Source organism: Myiozetetes cayanensis, unplaced genomic scaffold (assembly GCF_022539395.1).
Source record: "Myiozetetes cayanensis isolate MyiCay16 unplaced genomic scaffold, myiCay2020 scf1, whole genome shotgun sequence".
NCBI lineage: Eukaryota > Metazoa > Chordata > Aves > Passeriformes > Tyrannidae > Myiozetetes > Myiozetetes cayanensis.
This window is the reverse complement of record NW_026086604.1, coordinates 125,912,449-125,930,264: the sequence shown is the minus strand read 5'-3', so window position 1 is coordinate 125,930,264 and position 17,816 is coordinate 125,912,449. Positions and strand designations below refer to the sequence as shown.

General features: G+C 39.3%; 1 protein-coding gene and 1 long non-coding RNA gene across 2 annotated transcripts in view; both read left to right on the top strand.

Moving 5' to 3' along the window:
- The first annotated feature begins 6,584 nt into the window (after nucleotides 1-6,584).
- Nucleotides 6,585-17,816, top strand: part of SDHAF3 (succinate dehydrogenase complex assembly factor 3) — a 33,237-nt gene continuing 22,005 nt past the window's right edge. Inside the window, exon 1 of the mRNA XM_050327539.1 lies at nucleotides 6,585-6,782. Within this exon, the coding sequence (XP_050183496.1) occupies nucleotides 6,615-6,782 (168 nt within the window). The 5' untranslated portion in view covers nucleotides 6,585-6,614. The remainder of the gene's footprint in view (nucleotides 6,783-17,816) is intronic.
- On the top strand, nucleotides 8,320-13,030 carry LOC126646351 (uncharacterized). Its single transcript, XR_007630280.1, has 2 exons — nucleotides 8,320-10,191; nucleotides 12,134-13,030. It is a non-coding gene; the product is annotated as an uncharacterized LOC126646351 (long non-coding RNA).

Genomic DNA, 17,816 nt, shown 5'->3' with positions numbered 1-17,816 from the left:
CAGAGGGCTATCAAAGGGCTAGAGGCCTGAAATGGGACATGCACTTTGCTGATAGCACACTGTTTATGCCAAAATAATGAAAGATGTTGGATTATGCATGTTTAATTTTAAACAGCAGACAACAATCTGGATTTATGAAACACAGCCTTGAACTTGAAAATCTGTAGCCTCTGAGGATGGTAAAAAAAGAACTTCAAACACTTTCAAAGGCTGTCAAAAGTCTTGCTTGTCTACAAATTTTGTAGTTCAGCCCTGCTTTTTGCTCTGAAGTGTGCAGCGAAGCCTGGGTGCTCGCAGCTCTCTCAGTGGGAGAGTATGGACTCCCAGATTGGTATGATGAAGAGGGCTCATACTTTATTTGCAACATGTAGTTTGACATCTATATATCTTTAAAAAAAGGAGAAAGGATATGAAATTGATCTGTGATTACTTGGTGGATGGAGGGAGAAAGAGAAAGCATAGTCTTCTTTCCAGTCTCCTTTGCCTCAGTAAGACTGCCAAAACTGAAGCAGCCACACAGAGAGCTGAGGAAACTTTAAAAACTTAATTAGGGAAGAAAGCAAACAAAATAATACTATGGTGTGTTTACTTAGAGCTGCAATGCTGCCAGAGAAACCACACAGCTTGCATTTGTAAGTTATGCTTTTAATATAAAACATATTTAATTAAAACAGGAGACAGGACAATAAGCTTTCTTCTAACTTCATTTAAACACATGTTTATGCTGTGCTTTAAATTCCCTTTGGGTTAATGTGAAGCTGGACTAAAAGCTTGGAAGTGATGTAGCCTAGCTAGTTTTATTCCCTTAGTTTAGACTTTGGGGTCCAATGGCACATCATCCAGAGCTTGCAGGAGCCATGCATGTCATTGTTCAGAAGGGAGTCACTTGTGCTTCGCTCTTGATGCTCCAAGGCTGGGTTATGCTTTTGCAGTCACACATATATGGTCTTTTCTTCAGCTTTCCAAAATATTAATTTACTTAATTTGGGCATCTTCTCCCTTGTTCTGTTTCTCCACTCTGTTAAAAGCATCAGCATAACAATTTCTGTGCTCTTCTTGTGTTCTTCTGGAAGGAATTTTAATGGATTTGTGGAAGCATCTTTTCATGAGTTTAAGCTTTACAATTACTTACTAAGTAGACTAAGAAAACAAAGCTTTACCCATTAATGGTGTACTCTTTATATTATATGTGAAATAACAAAATGTATGCTTTCAAACTGTATTTATTTCAGTAGCAACATTCTGCTGATAATCAATTTACTGTGTGAATTAACAGTAGAATACTGCATCTTTTACAGAATTTTAATGCAGTTGAACAGAACAGCACATGTGGCAGATTAATCAAGTGAACTAGTACTGTATTTACCAAAAAGACTGTTCATAAAAGGAGAAGATACACAGTGAAAATACTGACATTCTCAAATGTCTAAATGTCTTAAATGTCTAAATACTGGCATTCTCAAATTATGTTTGAATTTTCAAAAGTAGAAAAACTATTTTGCAATATAGGCGATCTTTTGGGTGTTTTCTTTGAATGCTGAAAACGCTAATAGCTTAAGGACAAAAAAAGATTTTCAGTTCACAGTCTGATTTGGCAGCATCTATAAAGGAAGGTGTAGGATTTTCCCCTTAAAACGATCTTGCCTGCCATTACATTGAGTTTTGATGCTCTTTAATCATTCTACCCAAAATTTTAGTTTTGGATCAGTTCACTGAGTTGAACTCTTTTAGAAGATTTCTGCTGAATAATAGATGTTTCTGAAACGAGATTAGAGAAAACTCGCACAGGTTCATCGCAATCCTCTCTTTCTTTCACAACACTTCCCTGCAACATGCTGGTGCCTGTGTGCTTTGAAATCTGGCACTGGACTGCGGAGAGGAGATGAAAATGGGGAGATGGTGAGCAGGAGGGTCCACACATGAACCTGCCACTGGGGTGATGTTGCTTACACTTGGCTCCCTGCAAAGCTCTGCTCACACATATTCAATCAGAAACTTGACAAAGTTTGGTAGCTAAATTCTCTGAAGATTTCTAACACACTTGGCATCTTTCAAGTCTGCAGGAGGCAAGCAGAACTTCCTCAGGAACTGTAAAAAAAATTTGGTTTGAATGATAAAGATTACATGCTTCTGATGAAAGAATAAGAAATCCTGCAATGAATGAGCAGCTCAAGCAGAAGCTGAACCAAAGCAGAACTTCCTTTTAATGTCCAAAAGCTATCAGCACACCAAGCAGGCAGTCGACTGAAGTCCAGAAACAGCTGTCTGTCTCTTCTTTCCAAAATCATCATGTACTGTATTTATTTAATAAGAAATACATCCTATTATTTGGTTTTATCTTACTATGAGATGCATACATGATTACCTGAAGCCATTCTGATGAGTTACACCAAACAGCATTTATTATGGCATCATTTTTCCTCACAGAAACTGAGCCTTTGCAAGAAAGCCATTTGTCCTGCTCTCACTATTTTGCTCTGCTGATTGTGTGAAGCACGCTGGTTTCACCTGGACCAGACATAGACAGGCAATTGCCTCTGCAGCCAACAGCAAACATGACTGGTATCTTCATCGGCCTGTATTTCCCCAAGCCTTGGTGAAAGAGCTGGTCCCTTTTTAACAGCATCCATGTAGAGTAGTTTGCATGTCCAACTTTCAGGTGGGTTTTGAAGCAGACCATTCCATGCTAGGACTGATTTTGTTTCTGTTGAATCAAGGACAAAGCTCTACTCTACTTTGACAGAGGCAGAAGCACCCTGTGAATCTCTAATTATCCACAGCTTTTTCTAAGTCATTTATGAAACTATTAATTTTGCAGTTGTTTCCCACAAAGAAGGGATAATTCCATGTTTTTTTAGTTTACGAGGCACACTGGAAGATGCCGCAGAATGTTTAGTAGGCAATTTGTGCTGTCATAACAGATCTTTGGCTTGATTTTTGAATCAGAAAAGTCTGCCTTGGTATGGAATAGTATGCAAAAACAAACTGTCTTGAATCTATTCAAATATGTAGGGAGTTTATTAAAAACTCCGTAATTCTGAAGTAAGAGATGCAATTTTGTTGTGATCTGCACAATGCAAAAAACAGGAAATATAATATGGGACAGGCCTATATGCTCTTTTTTTTTTTTTTTTTTTAGTAGCAGGAAATTGGACTGTACTTTAATATTTACCCTCAATTAGAGAAGAAGATTGTGTATTATTCTGGTTTATAAAATATGACAATACAATTTAGCTTTATCAGGACTACCAACAGTTCTAGAAAGAAATATCACGGTATTGCATTCTATATTTAATCATTTATTTTGATTCACAAAAAGAACTTCTCTCAGGATGCTCTTGATAATTAAAAAAATTACAGCAATTACAGCTCAATAAATACTTCAGCTTCATCTTCTTTAGTCAACACATTACTGATAAAAGGAAAAAATAAACAGGGAAGTGTTCCTCCAGTCTTTCTACATTTGGAATTAGGACTGTAGCAAATAACATGGCTGCTCTGGCAGATTCACAGGGTCAAAAGCTCAGAAGGATGGATAAATAACTAGAGCACTTTGCATCTATTCTTTGCCACAGATTTCTCATATGCCCTTGGGAAAAGGTTGAGATGCTACCTCACACAGTCCTAGCCATGTAAATAAAGATTTAGTGTATCATCTGAGTCACTCTGCCTGCCTTTACACTGCCCTGTGGCACAGCAGATATTGCTTCCCCAGATCCAAAGGCACTACGGACATCCAATGACACAGAGACACTCTAGTATCTTTGTAGCTTTCACACCAGTTTTAGCACAACTGATGCAGAGCCAGTGTGCTAAAGATGAGTTGGATGCAGAAGTATCCTTTATGGACTACTATATCACATATACCACAGCATATCCTTCTATTGACATCTGAAAGGAAGTAGGGATTAATTTCCTCCACTTGCCCAAAAAGGGGTGGGATGAATCCCTCCTCTGAGGTGCCGCTTTCTTTGGTGCAAGCTAAGAAGTTTCCCCAGGCTGTTGAGCACCGGGAGCAGCAGCACAGATGCCACAGTGCCCTGCACAGAAGCAGTGCTGCCTGGAAGCAGACGCAGGCAGCTGCAAGTAACTAAGCTAAGGAGTTGCATTCATGAACGTTAGCTAAAACTCTGTCTGGAGTCAAGCTGTGGCACAGATATTTTGTGTACTGATGATTGAGAGGTCATTATATGGAAATAATACCTCTAATATCATGTTATATCTTAACAAGTTCTGATGGTGAGCCCTTTTGTGCCCACACACAAGGGATATGACATTCAACTGCATCTGCTGCCTCTCCACATTCCCTAATAGTGCAGAGACCTTCAAGGACTTTGGGATATAAAAATTGTTAATAGGCAAAGACTGACAACTTAGACTGTTATCAGCAGCTTGATAAGCTTACAGTTCTATCTTCTGCTCCATGGGGAATTTACTGGCAAATTCCTCACTTCTCCAGCAGTGTCTAGGGAAGGTGCAAGGACGAGGCTCAAGAGGTGCAGCTGAAGCAGCCTGGAGGTGCACAGATGCTGAAGGAATCCTCCTCTTCTCCTGGGCAGGAAACACCTGCCCCAGAGGATGGGTGTGGTGGATAGACCTTGGCTGGATGTCAGGTGGCCACCAAGCTGCTCTGTCATTCCCCTTCCTTGCCAGGTAGGGAAGAGAGAATAAGATGGAAAATGATTTGTAGGTTGAGGTAAGGCAGTTCATTAAAGCAAAAGTGAAAGTTTGTGCATGCACAAGCAATGAGAAAAAAAAAAGGATTGCTCTCTACTTCCCATCAGCAAGTGGTCTTCAGCCACTTCCCAGGAAGCAGGGCTTTAGCACACACTCTGGAAGGCAAACACTGAAAATAACAAAAGCCTCCCCCTTCGTCCTCCTTTCCTTAACTTTTATGTCTGAGCTGATGTCATATGGTGTAGAACATGGGTCAGCTGGCATAGCTGTGCCCCCTCCCAGGATCTTGCCCACTCGCAGCCTACTGATGGATGGAATGTTGGAAAGACAGTGCTGGTGCTGTGCCAGCATTGCTCAGCAGTAGCCAAAACACTGATGTGTTATCAACACCTTTCTAGCTAACAATGCAAAGCACAGCACTGTGGGGGCTGCTATGGGGAAATGAACTCCACCTCAGCCAGACCCAATGTAAAAATGACTTTTGGTCTCTGTGGATAGAAAGAAAAGGTGTAAAAACTGTTGAAGGGTCACAGATCTGGCTGAGTTGGTATTTGAATCTAGTGAGTATTTGAGCCTCAAAGTGAGTGCCCAGCAGAGGGCTTAAGCAGGCTACTAAAGGAAAGGACTCTTAAAAACTACACTGGGTGGACATAGCAAGGAGAAAGCTCTCAACGAGCATCATGAGTATGGTGGTCAATATATAATAAAATATTTAAATAAATTCTGTAAATGAATGCACTCTGAGATGACTCAGTGGAATTGCATCATTGCAAAAAAAACTGATAAAGCAAATCACTTTTTTAACCTCTATCTTTTTAAATTGAGAACATATTGAATGACATAGGGTAGACAAAATGCATTAAGTCCAGAAAGAGACATCTGTAGAAAATACAGTTTGAAAACATAGCAGGACCAATAAATTTGAGGATCAGGCCTCCTCTGCCAGGGCCTAACTGCTCACTCCGAGAGCACTGTAGGCATGAAGAAGACTGGAAAGTGACAATGATAAAAAGTGAAACTATAACTATTTTGTTTTACTTCAATAACTTTTTGTTACTAGGAACTTCAGTTTTCCATCACTGAAGTGCTTAAGAGAATAAATAAACATCAAGAAACTGTAGTCAGCAAAATAATCTGTACTTTGCCCTTTTCTCTGTTGCCGTCACATAATGACTTGGGCTTTTGATGAGGCAGTACATTTTTATGACATTTCCTAGTATGCAGGGAAAGCTTAGCACTACCTGGGCCTACAGAAATGTTTCCTTTCTGTTTTGAAGTACCAGCGATTTGACTGGATGGAACGAGCTTAACATGTGCCTGTGATGAGGCAGGAATTTCGCCACTGTGGCCACTGCCTGACTCTGCTTTTTCCAAAATATTTACTATTGTTCATTTTGATTAAGATTTTTTTCACGTGGGTGAGCTGGATGTGGTGTTAAGCTGTTGAAAAAAAACCTTATGGAGAGCTGGGGAGTTGGAGCTTGGGCTGTAAGAGGGAGCTGGGAGAAAGCAGGAGCTTGGTGGTGACGACGTGGTGGCACAAAGTTGCGAGCAGGGCCACAGAGGCAGGAAGGTTTCTCGCTATGTCTTCTCTCGTCTTCCACCTGCGCTTGAAAATGCAGATAAAACATATTTAAGCGTATGAAGCTTGTGCTTAGTGGACTAACTCGCTTGTGCCACGTTCCACCCTGGTAAAAAGGGCATAGTTTGTTCATATGTGGTGAAGGCAGTACTATTTGCAACTGCATTTCTTGGTAACGTTTTAAACATTATCTGCAAAACGCAGGCTCTGTCTGAGCGCATCGCCAGCATTCCCCACCACCGCTGTGGCAGAAGCACAACGCTCCCCCAGGGCGGCCCGGCCCCGCCCGGCCCCTCGCCCCGCCCCGGTGCGGCCGTGCCGGGCCCGGGCGGGCCGCGCTGCCGCCGCCATCGCCATGGCCGCGCCGGGCGCCGCGCGGCGCCTCTACCGCCGCCTCCTGCAGCTGCACCGGGCGCTGCCGCCCGCCCTGCGCGACCTGGGAGACCGCTACGTCAAGGAGGAGTTCCGGAGGCACAGGGCGGCCGGGCCCGCCGAGGCCCAGCGCTTCCTGCGGGAATGGGAGGCAAGTGCCCGCCGCCCCGCGGGGGAAGGACAGGGTGCCCCCCGGACCGGGGCCGGCGGGGCCCGGCGGGGCGCAGGGGAGGCCCCGCAAGCTCAGGGGGCCCGGGCTGTTCAGAGGTTGGACTCGATGATCGCAGAGGTCTTTTGCATTCTGTCTTCTCGGGCACGCTTCCCTGAAGGGCGAACTCCTTTCGGAGCTACAGAATTCTTTGAATTTCACGTTTCTGGGCAGGTTTATCTTTTACACTTTCCATTTCCTTGCCTCAAATGTGTGTCATCATAGCTGTGCACACACAGGTGTATGTAACAGAATGACAGCAATTATATAACAAACTATATGTACAGATACAAAAATATATATACAGAATTATCTTTATTATTTTTATTAGTTTTTATTTTATTTTTATTAGATATTACACTATATAATAATAAATTATATAGATGCATATATATATTTATAACTACATACGTAGCTAACTATAGTTATAATTAGCTAAATACGTAGGTGTAAATAGCTTTCACATGATCTTGTATTTTATTTCTGAGTGACATTTTTTCAGTGTTTCCTAACGAAACAAGTCTTATGTGAACTTATTGCTTCTCTGGTGAACACCCCTTCCCCTGAACTTAGTGCCTGGTTTCACCAAGGATGGAAAAGCAAATCCCTCTGAAGTGATGAGGTTGTAACAAGCTTCACAAGCGGCAGAGGAGGGAGACCCATAAGTTGCTTTCCCCACATGCCTGAACTCCAGCAGATGCTACAGTATTAATAGACACCAAAAACCCTACACGGCAGACAAATGTATAGACACTTCACACAGGAGAAAACTTCGATTAAAACAAGAACTCAACTGCAAGAGATGGATCTGTAGACAAGCTTCCCATTAATTTTCATGATCATTGAACTACTGGTTTGGGAGTATTTTTGAATCTCAAAACTGTTTTCCTTTCTGTGAAAAAAAATTGTATTCTGCTTTGCCACAGAAGCTGGTTAACATAAGTAGCATCCATTGTCTCCCAGTTTACCAAGTGAAGGCTGTAGCTGAAATCTTGCGGAGTAAAGCAAATTGGGCCAGGGCACCAGGAACCAGAAGGGAGAATGCTGCCTGGTATTCTCTTCACAGGAGAGGAATAAGTGTATTTTAATTGCCTCTTGCCAACTGATAGATCCTCAAATCAGGGAAATTTGTATCTACCTCTCAAATGCCTGATGCTATTGTAGTTCTCAATTGCCGTTTACTTGATATTGCTGAAATGTTTCCGCATCGTTGCTTCCAGTTTTAACATGAGCTAAAAAGACAAGTTACAGGTTACTATTTTCAGTGCTAAAATCTTCCTTAAAATAGTTTTAGAAAAGGAAGTAAATATTTACATTGAAATACCTTTAACCATTTCTGTGAAGTAAACAGTGAAAATATTTTTCAGTTTTAAAATGTTTCAAAAGTAGATTATAGGGAAACTGCGACAAAAATCAGACTACGAGGAACAGAAGTCGAATTTTGAAACCTGACATTTAGTGCTATTAGGTATGATATGTTCAAGGAAAGGAAACTAATTTAATAACTGTTTTGAGTGTGTGAGTATAAAGAACTTTGCAAATATGTCTGTCTTCTAACAAGATGCTGGGAGATATTAGCACATAGTTAACATGTCTCTTCTCATCTTTAATTTTTTTTTGTTCTGGATTTTTTTCTCCCCCAAATGATAATCTGTTTCAAGGGTGAAATTTAAATCAGACTTTGACATTTTTGACCTGTGAGACTTGCTTTGCATCTTATGCTGTGCTGTGGTTCCCAGTCCTTTGAAGACTTGAACTAGATAATTGAGGAAGGTGGACTGTAGACAACTTGGATTAGGTAACTGTAGACTCTAATTAGGCTCTAATTCATAATGGAGTCCTCTATCCTGGTTTTGGCTGGGATAGAGTTAATCTTCTTAGTAGCTTGTACGTGCTGTGTTTTGGATTTAATATGAGAATAATGTTGATAACACACTGTTTCAGTTGTTCCAAAGTAGTGCTGACTCTAAATCAAGGACTTTTCAGATTCCTGTGCTCTGCCAGTGAAGAGGTCCACAGGCAACTGGGAGGGAGAATAGCCAGGACAGCTGACCTGAACTGCCCAGAGGGATATTCCATACCATAGAACATCGTGTTCAGTGTATAAACTGGGGGGAGTTGGCTGGGCAGAGCCATTTGCTGCTTGGGGATGGTTTGGCTGTCAGTCAGCTGGTGGTGAACAATTGTATTGTGCATCACTTGCTTCTCTTGGGTTTTGTTTTTTGCCCTCTGGGCAGCAGGACACACTTCTGACCAGAAATAGGCTGGAAGCTCTAGGACAGTTCTTGCAGAGCCTTACGAGTCTTGCAGAGAGACTTGTGAAGCATCCAGTTCTTGAAGGGCACAAGAGTTGCAGTTAGCAGTGAATGAATCAGTGATATGCTACTTCTTCACATACATGAACCATAACTGTACTCCTTGCCTCCTTATCTATATTTATTAAACCAAACTAAAACCAAACCAAACAAAAAAATCCACCTAAACAAATCACTACATCATTAATACAAAATGATTTTTTGAATTTCCTGTTAAGTTTATTTAAGAAAAAAACAAAGCAAAGTTACAGCTCTGTTAACAGTATTTTGACATGTTGCATGTCAAGCACTTCCTAATTTTCTTGTTCATTAGGCTGAGCATATACCATGCTGTATGCACTTTAGTGTTGTCAGTATTCAACTTGCATCTGGAAATATTCTTTCCTCATGTCTTCTATTGCATGCAGGGCATCTGGTACAGAGTAGTCTCATGTTACAGAAAATTAGTACTCCTAATTTTATATTAAAATTGTATATCTGAATGTATATTCATCAGAGGATAAAGATTATGGATATGATGATTGCATCGATGTTTGCTGACTTTGAATGAGGACTTCAATATGAAATGCTGCAGCAGTTCGTTAGGATACATGCCTGGAATAAAGACAAGTACAACAGTCATTCAAACGCTACAAAATATATTTTATTGCAGTGAGAGTAAAAAACTATTAGCAAAGAGAATCAAAATCTAAAAAAGAATACAAAAAACCTACTTTATCTATTGGTGTTCATACAATACTACGAACAGCCTCTATTACAGTATTAGCTAGTGAAAAAAAAAGGGAATTAAAAGGATACAAAAAGGGATATAAAAAGTTTGCTTTCTCGGTTGCTTCCTGTCAATAAACTGTGCTTACCTGCACAGGCAGGCCAAGGCCACCAGGATCTGCAGCGGCTGGTCAGCACCCATCTTAGCGGGCGTCCCTGTGGAGCAACACAGTCTCGATGGAGGGATGAGTATCGCTTGACCCCGCAGTCCTGACACCCCATTTTATCAGCTCTACGTTACACTGTGTGGGGCCAGTACGCAGTATAAGGTGATGCTTGAGTGGCAACCAAACACCGCCTGTTCACTGCGTAATGGCAACAGTCTGTGCACACTCTGCTGTAAGGCAAGGGGTGAACGACCCCTGCCCACATCATCTTCCTTTCTCCATCACCTTCCTCACCCCTATGTACGACCTCTACCATTGTGTTTCAAGGGTATTTGTATCTATCTTGTGGAATGTAACCAAGCCAAGGAGGAACTCAGCTATGATAATAAGGGACATCTAGTTAACTTGCTAAAGGCACAATGGGCCTTACAGTCAACTTGTGCAATAAAGTTACATTGTACAATACTCTGACTGGTTTCACGTGCTAATATAATCACTTTCTCACCCCTCTATGCTCCACTGATCATCTAAATCAAAAGTACCCCCCTTACAAATGTAACCTTAGTAAGCCATTCCAAATACTTTTGAATGACAATTTTCAAGGATGGCTTATTTTAACATGAAACTACTTGGCTATTGTTAAAACCCTTCGGGATTTTTTTGGGTAGTCAGACCTTCTGGGTGTGCTTGAATATACTAGTTCATAGTCTGTGGTGTGCTTTCTTTCCTCCAGTTTGATTCATATTTGCTAGTTGTTTAGAAAACAGGCCTGTTCTTGTAATCACATTATGCTTGCCTCAAATGATTTTTTTGCTCCCTTGGTATTTAAATCGTGCTGATTCAAGGGAACTGGGCATGTTGATTTCACTTTGTAGCAAAGTGGGGGTTGGTCTCTTCTCCCAGGCAGCTAGTGACAGGACGAGAGAACGTAGCCTCAAGCTGTACCAGGGGATGTTCAGATTGCACATCAGGAAGAATTTTGTCACAAAAAAGGCTGTTAAATACTGGAACAGACTTCCCAGGAAGGTGGTGGAGTCACTGTCCCTGGAAGTGTTCAAGAAATGACTGGACCTAGCACTTAGTGCCATGATCTGGTTGACAAGGTGTTGTTTGATCAAAGGTTGGATTTGATGATTTTGGAGGTCTTTTCCCATTCAAATGATTCTCGTGATTGTTTCTCACAAGCTGAACGAGTTTCCTTTATTTCCTGTGAAACTTGGTGAAGAAACTGGAGGGAGATTTCTAGATTAGCTTTAAAAACAAAGGGGGTGGGGGAAAGAAGCAAAAAGCTCCCAAATGATATTGCCTTAGTATGTGAATGATTTGTGTAATTTTCTTGTAAAGGAGATGAGAAGGGATTTGCTTGTTTAGAATACATGGGAATTGAGGGCTTTAGTGTTAGAACTCAACCACATAGATGGTTAATGTAGTTTTATAGGAAACCTAACCTGTCCTGTTTGCATTTACAAAATAGGGAAACTATCATTTGAATATTCTTGGAGGAGTTCTTAATATCTGAATACAAGTGATATCTGAATAAAGTCTGAATACAACTGATAATGGACTGCAAGTCCATGTACACTTTTATATAAAAGTAGAACAATATAAATAGGGATTTTTTCATTGGTATTAGATCAACGTCTTGAAACCTTATGGAAAATATTAAAGTAGGGTACAAAGAAAATAAGCTTTGTTGTTCAGGAATTATGCTTGTTCAGATAGATTCAATTGAAGTATCTAAATTATTAATATATGTTCCTATCTATTTTCTAAATATTTAATATTTTAATTAAAATAATTGGTACTCATTCACAGGAGACTGCTGATATAATTAGATTGATAGTGATTATTACTTTGGAACGCTATTGAATTAATGTTGACTGGTATGATAAGTCAATTAGTTGAACAGTCTTCTAAAACGTGTGGTAGCTGATGAGAATGCTTTCTTAAGACAGGTAATATTAAGATAGTATTGATCAGTTTATTCCAGGTTACAGTAAGTAGAACATTCAGCTAAGTAATTTCAATAACCATTTGTTTCACATTTAAGCTAATTCCTCTTTTAAATTTGAAAATGACCATCTGATACTTGGCTTTTTTATAGAATCTGACCTGTAGATGAGAAGGCCTGGACTACCTGAAGATGAGCAAAATCATTCAGAAGAGTTATGTGACATCTTCTCACATCTAATAGATTGAATAAACTGCCTCTGAAATGCTTTGGCCACTCATGACTCTAAAAACCTTTTAATAAGCTTTCAAATGAACTGAGACTGATTTGGGAGCTGCCATCTGCTGTTGTATACTCGAAAGATGACATTTCTTTTCATTCCTCAACAAATCTAGGCATTATATTGGTAAAATTAAGATAAAACAGTATCTCTATATCTGGGGAACCTGGTCACGTAGCCTCTCAAGAATGACTAATTTTTGTGAATCAGTGTAATATTTGGTGTGATACAAATAATTGTCTTTCATCAAATTTGTTTTCAGTTACCTGGATCCCTTGCAGTACTTAGTTTGCTGGGATGATTGTGGGATGCTGTCATGATATTTCTCAGGACATAGTGTCCTGACCTTTTTCTGCTTGTGAGTGGATACACTTACAGAACTTTTTGCTTCTCAATTCTTTGGGCTAGTATGATCTTTCCTCCCCTTTGTTTTTAAGCTTCTGACACTGAAAAATATGTCAAAATGTTGACAGGAGAGTTTGAAGAGCAAATAGTCAAAGAGCGTGGAAGAGGAAGCTGTGGCCAGTACTGGAGTCAGACTGAGATGGGAATGGGATGTGTGGGTTGCTTTTTGTGCTTTTGCCAAATAATATAGGTTGCAAATGTCTAAAACTACTGCTGGCTTTCTCTATTATGCTCTTAACTTCAGTGAAGTAGATTATATGTGATGTTTTCCTATACCTGACAAAGGAATACATCTTTTTTAAAAGTATAATATGTCTTTAAGTTTTTTGCCATTTTATGACTATAATAAAAGTTGTGAAATGGGATTTAAGTGTAGTAGTATTTCATTTTAACATTCCTGGTTACCAGAATTTGCTTTTAGTATTTTTTATGGCTATCTGAATCAAAACCTTCTTATTAAGAGTCAGTTCCTACTGAGCCTTATGTATCTAGTCCCCACTTAGGGTGTTCACTGGTTATTAATTTGTAAGAAATAAATTAGAGACAGTTTCCTCTATTTTCTTTGATATTTATCTAAAGGCAGGAAAGAATTTCACACTTTTCTTAGTGCCATGGAGTTGTGGCTGATAAATTGAAGAGCATGTAGAATTTGGGTATGAACTGGCCACAGGAAATCAGTCTGCTGTTCTGACATAGCATTCCTGGTGGCCTGCTTTGCTGTAAAGTTTGAAGTCTGCCTTTGCATAAGATGAAATTTTGTCACGGTGACCCATGATTTGGAGAGTTTCCTGAACCAGTGTTCATATGCAATTGTCCTCTTGACCAAGGAAATAAAAGCAAAGGTTGACCACGTGGATGCCTATTGCAAAGTTTCACAGTAATAACATCTTTTTCATATCATGGCATCACTTCCATCCTTTCAGTGCTCTTTCAAATTTGGATTTAGAAGCAGGGGCTGGTATTCACTTCTCTTCCACTGAGAATCCAGGTGATCTGGGAGCTTTCTCATGTGGAGAGACTTGGGGTAGCCTGATGGATACCCTCTGGCTTGTGCGTGGTGCACGCCTGTCATGGGAAGGCGCATTTGGTACTTCTCACCTGGAAAACTGTCATTCTCTTTCATCTAACTACTGCTAAGGTCAGTGATTTCTTGGTGGGTTGTTTTTTTCTTTGCCTGTGTACATACTGGTTTTAGACCTTTACTGTATTTTCCAAATTCAGAATCTTATAAGATGTGGCATCAGTACTCTCAGTGCTTCTGTCATGTTTCCTATGCCAATTATCTCTGTGTTATCATATCTGTGATTGCATGTAGCTAGTCAGATGGCTGTCTTAATAACTGTGCTTGTCTACCAGTTGAAGTCTTTATTTACAACTATTTGGACACAGCAGGAAATAATATCTGAGTCATAGGGGTCACATCAGGCAGTATGTGCCAGTCGCCTCAGGTACATTGCACAGTAAACTCCATCGAAGTGATGAAACTTTGTATAAATACATGATTTATAAATAGGTTTATAAATTTCAGTTTGGTAATATGCCTTTGATGTTTAAAATGTGTTATTAATTGAATCCCTACTGAAATTTCTTGTCAGACTGCAGCAATTCTTATTAGTTGTAACTCAGACTGAGAAGTTTAAATTGCTGTAGGAGTGGGGTAAATCTCTAATGTGTGCAACAGTTTATTCCTTACATTGAGTACACTGGCCTGGGAACTGAGCAGGGCATGTTTCTGTTAACGCTCTCAGAGTTGAAGATACTGTAGAAGTTTTGTGTATGTCTGCCCCATGGATACCTTCCTAATGAGTACAGGTTAGTGACAGCCAATGCGGGATTAGATCTTTAAATGAGAAAATAGCCAGACACAGTAGAAGGAGAGCCAGTAATGGAGCATGGTATGGTAACCATGGCAGTAGTGGATCAAGGGTTGGACTTGATGATCTCAGAGATCCTTTCCAACCTGGCTGATTCTGTGATTCTGTGATTTACAGAATTGTCAGTTTAAAACATAGTTCAGGTTTCCATCTAGTGGTGGTATAAAATTCTGTCCAAACCATGAGGGACATCATGTGCATAACCACACTGGGTTACATTCTGTTGTACTTGTGTATGTGTTTGAAACGTAGGGAATCAAAAGCCTTTATTATGTATAAATTATATACATAATGGCACATAATTCTCAGGACCTCTGGATTTTTTTGAGTTCGAGCTGCAATGATCAGGAATCTGTTATTTTGTGCATTCAGATCCCTGAGTACTCTTTGAATTTAACAGTTTATCATATTTACTGCAAATTAGCATGATTCCTCTTTTTCAGTATTGCTTAACAACCATTTAAAAAAATTTAACTTGATACAGGTTACAGAAAGAAAATGGGTGTCTTAAAATGTTGTCTGTAAGTTGTATGTGCAAGTATGGGTCTTGTTAGATTTGTTGCTTCCTCTTACATGTAAACAAAAAAAAAAGAAAGAGGAGGAGATGGGTATTCTGATTGTTTTGCCCACAGTGTTACAGCACAGTCTATTTTTAGTGTTTAAAGTACTTTATGGTAGAATTGAAAGAACCTTACCAGGCTAGGTTTTCGTATGAAAATATCAAGGTTTGAACTATGTTACATTTTAAGACAATGTAGTGGGTCAAACAGACAAACTGAATACAAATTGGAATTGCAAATTTATAAGGATTTCTGCTTGTTTGTATTTTATTGACACCTTCCTTCTAGCATTTGTTTGCTACTTGTGTGAATATTGTCAGCATGTAGTGTTTTGTAAGCATGGTAGGTTTTACTGTGTTGTCAGTGCATTTCTACTATCAACACTTTAAACACTGCCAACTTTCTACAAGTGCTGTCAAGTACCACATTTTGTAATTACTGCAATAATATTATGAGTGCTGTAATTGCACGCACTGTATAGATGTACCTTCCTGTCCTGTGTAGACACAAAATTGATATTTTCTGCAAGTTAAAATGGCATCTGGAGCACATCTGAATAATTGTTTGGAAACTGTTTTTTTTTTTCTTCTTTCAGCATAATGTGAGGAGCCTGAACAAGTAGGAGTTATGCATGTTGGAGGATTTTTAAAGCCCCAGATTTGTATATATACAGCTATACTTAAGACATACTGATGTGTACACACTGAGGGGTGAAAGGGTTTTTATTCAGTTCAGTATTCAGTTGTTTAATCAGAGATCATTTTTTACAAGAAGTTGAGCATCACATTTTGACTTCCTAATCTTGTATTTAGCAGCATCTTTATCAATCTCCATGTTGTTTTATCTGTCTTTTGTAATGCTGAGGTCTTTGGCTGTTTTAAGGCTGAAGCTGACTGTATTTACCACGTAGATCTTATAAGTGATATCCTACTGTATATGCAGCTCACTCCTGGCAATCTATCGAGCAGAAAATTTCTGCTGAAATATTTTTTTGTTTCTGTGTCTCAATTCCAAACTACATTTTTGAAGGATATAATTTGGAAAACATATTTAATCATAACATCTGCTAAAATGTTTGAATTTATAGCTATTAAAGGTCAATTCCAGAAGTAATGTTAAGTAATGAGGTATTTCTAATGAACAAGCTAGAAATGATACTAGAAGCAGAGTTAAAGAGTGTAGGATTTTAGCCTTACTGATATGTGGGGAGTTTGAGTCCTGTTAATATGCTGCTTATGTTGTTTCAGGGATATTAGTGAGAGACAGAGTCTGAGGTAAAGGAGAGCATGATGTATTTTTTTCCTCACTGCAGTAACTAGCTACATTGGAAGAATACCTTCTAAATTGATCTTGCACCCATATTTCAAGACTGGCTAACAACAGACTCTTAAAATGTAGATGCATCTTCCCTCCCTCTTTGGGAATTACTGAATGATGTAAAATTGACAAGCTAGTTTTATGTGATTTCATAGTATTTTTTTTCTTCTTGCTGAACTATTCTATTTCCTAATTTATAGGAAATGAACATTAGGTCACTGCAACATTCTCTTTTTTTCTTTTCTTTTTTTTTTTCCTTCCTGAACCTAGTGTAAGGGCTTGAATTCAAGTCCCCATCACTGCTGCTTTTTTGGAGATGTCATGGCTGAAGGTATTGAATTTGATTGTTTTGATATCTGCGTGGAATGAACCAGAGCAATTGGTTTATTTTTTGTGGGCCACCAAATACCATTTACTTATAGTCAGTTTCTTGCTTCTTTTGATTACATAGTGGAAGCATGTGGTCTTTGAGTTGAGTTGAGTTACATTAGTGATCCTTGATACTTCATCACCTTCTAACTGAAGCCTGTAATGCCCTTATGTGTACTCATAGCTGATTTTTGACTCAAGAAAAGAGCATTGTTCGTAAGTTTGCAGTTTCTGAAGTGTACACATGATGGCAGCAAATACTTAAATAGAGAAGGCTCATTCCTGTACTAGAAACAAGTAGGATATCGAATTTTCTAATATAAACTATAATTCTCACAGATCCAATTGTTGTTAATTATTTATTGAGATACATATTGAGAATTGTTAACTTACTGGTGCAGATTTTGAGAATGCTTTTCAGTTAAAAAAACTTTGCTGTAGTTTCCACCTGGTTTAGTCATAATGTTCTCATAATGTGCTTTGTAGTTTGGATTTGCATTGGGGTAGTTTGCTGCCCCAGTACTGAAACACAGCAGCAGGTACCCCAATAGTTAGCAGTGTTTGGCATGGCTACCCTTTAATTACCCTATCACAGGAAAGGGACACCTACAACACTCTGTTATCGCTCAGGGGGCTGCCCTGGCACTTCTGGTTCCCTGGTGGTGCTGAAGTTTGCTTTTCTGAAGCCTGTTTTGTTTTTTCTCTATTGGAGAAATATATCTGATCTTTCCTTAAAGAGGTGTTTTATAGTCTCTTTCATAATTCCTTTTTTAGAATGCTGATCTTTCATTTTGTGATGGTTTTTACTCAAATTGCTTTTCGCAATTGGATTTGTAGATGAGTCGGACCTGCAATGGAGAACCAGCCCAAGATAACATACCCTGCACTAGCCTCCACATATTTAAATATTAAAAAATACCATTATCACATTCTAGGAACTTTATAGACTGCCAGTGTGTGAAGGTTGTGGAGTCTCCCTTTCAGGAGACATTCAAAACCCACCTGGATGCATTTCTGTGTAACCTACTCTA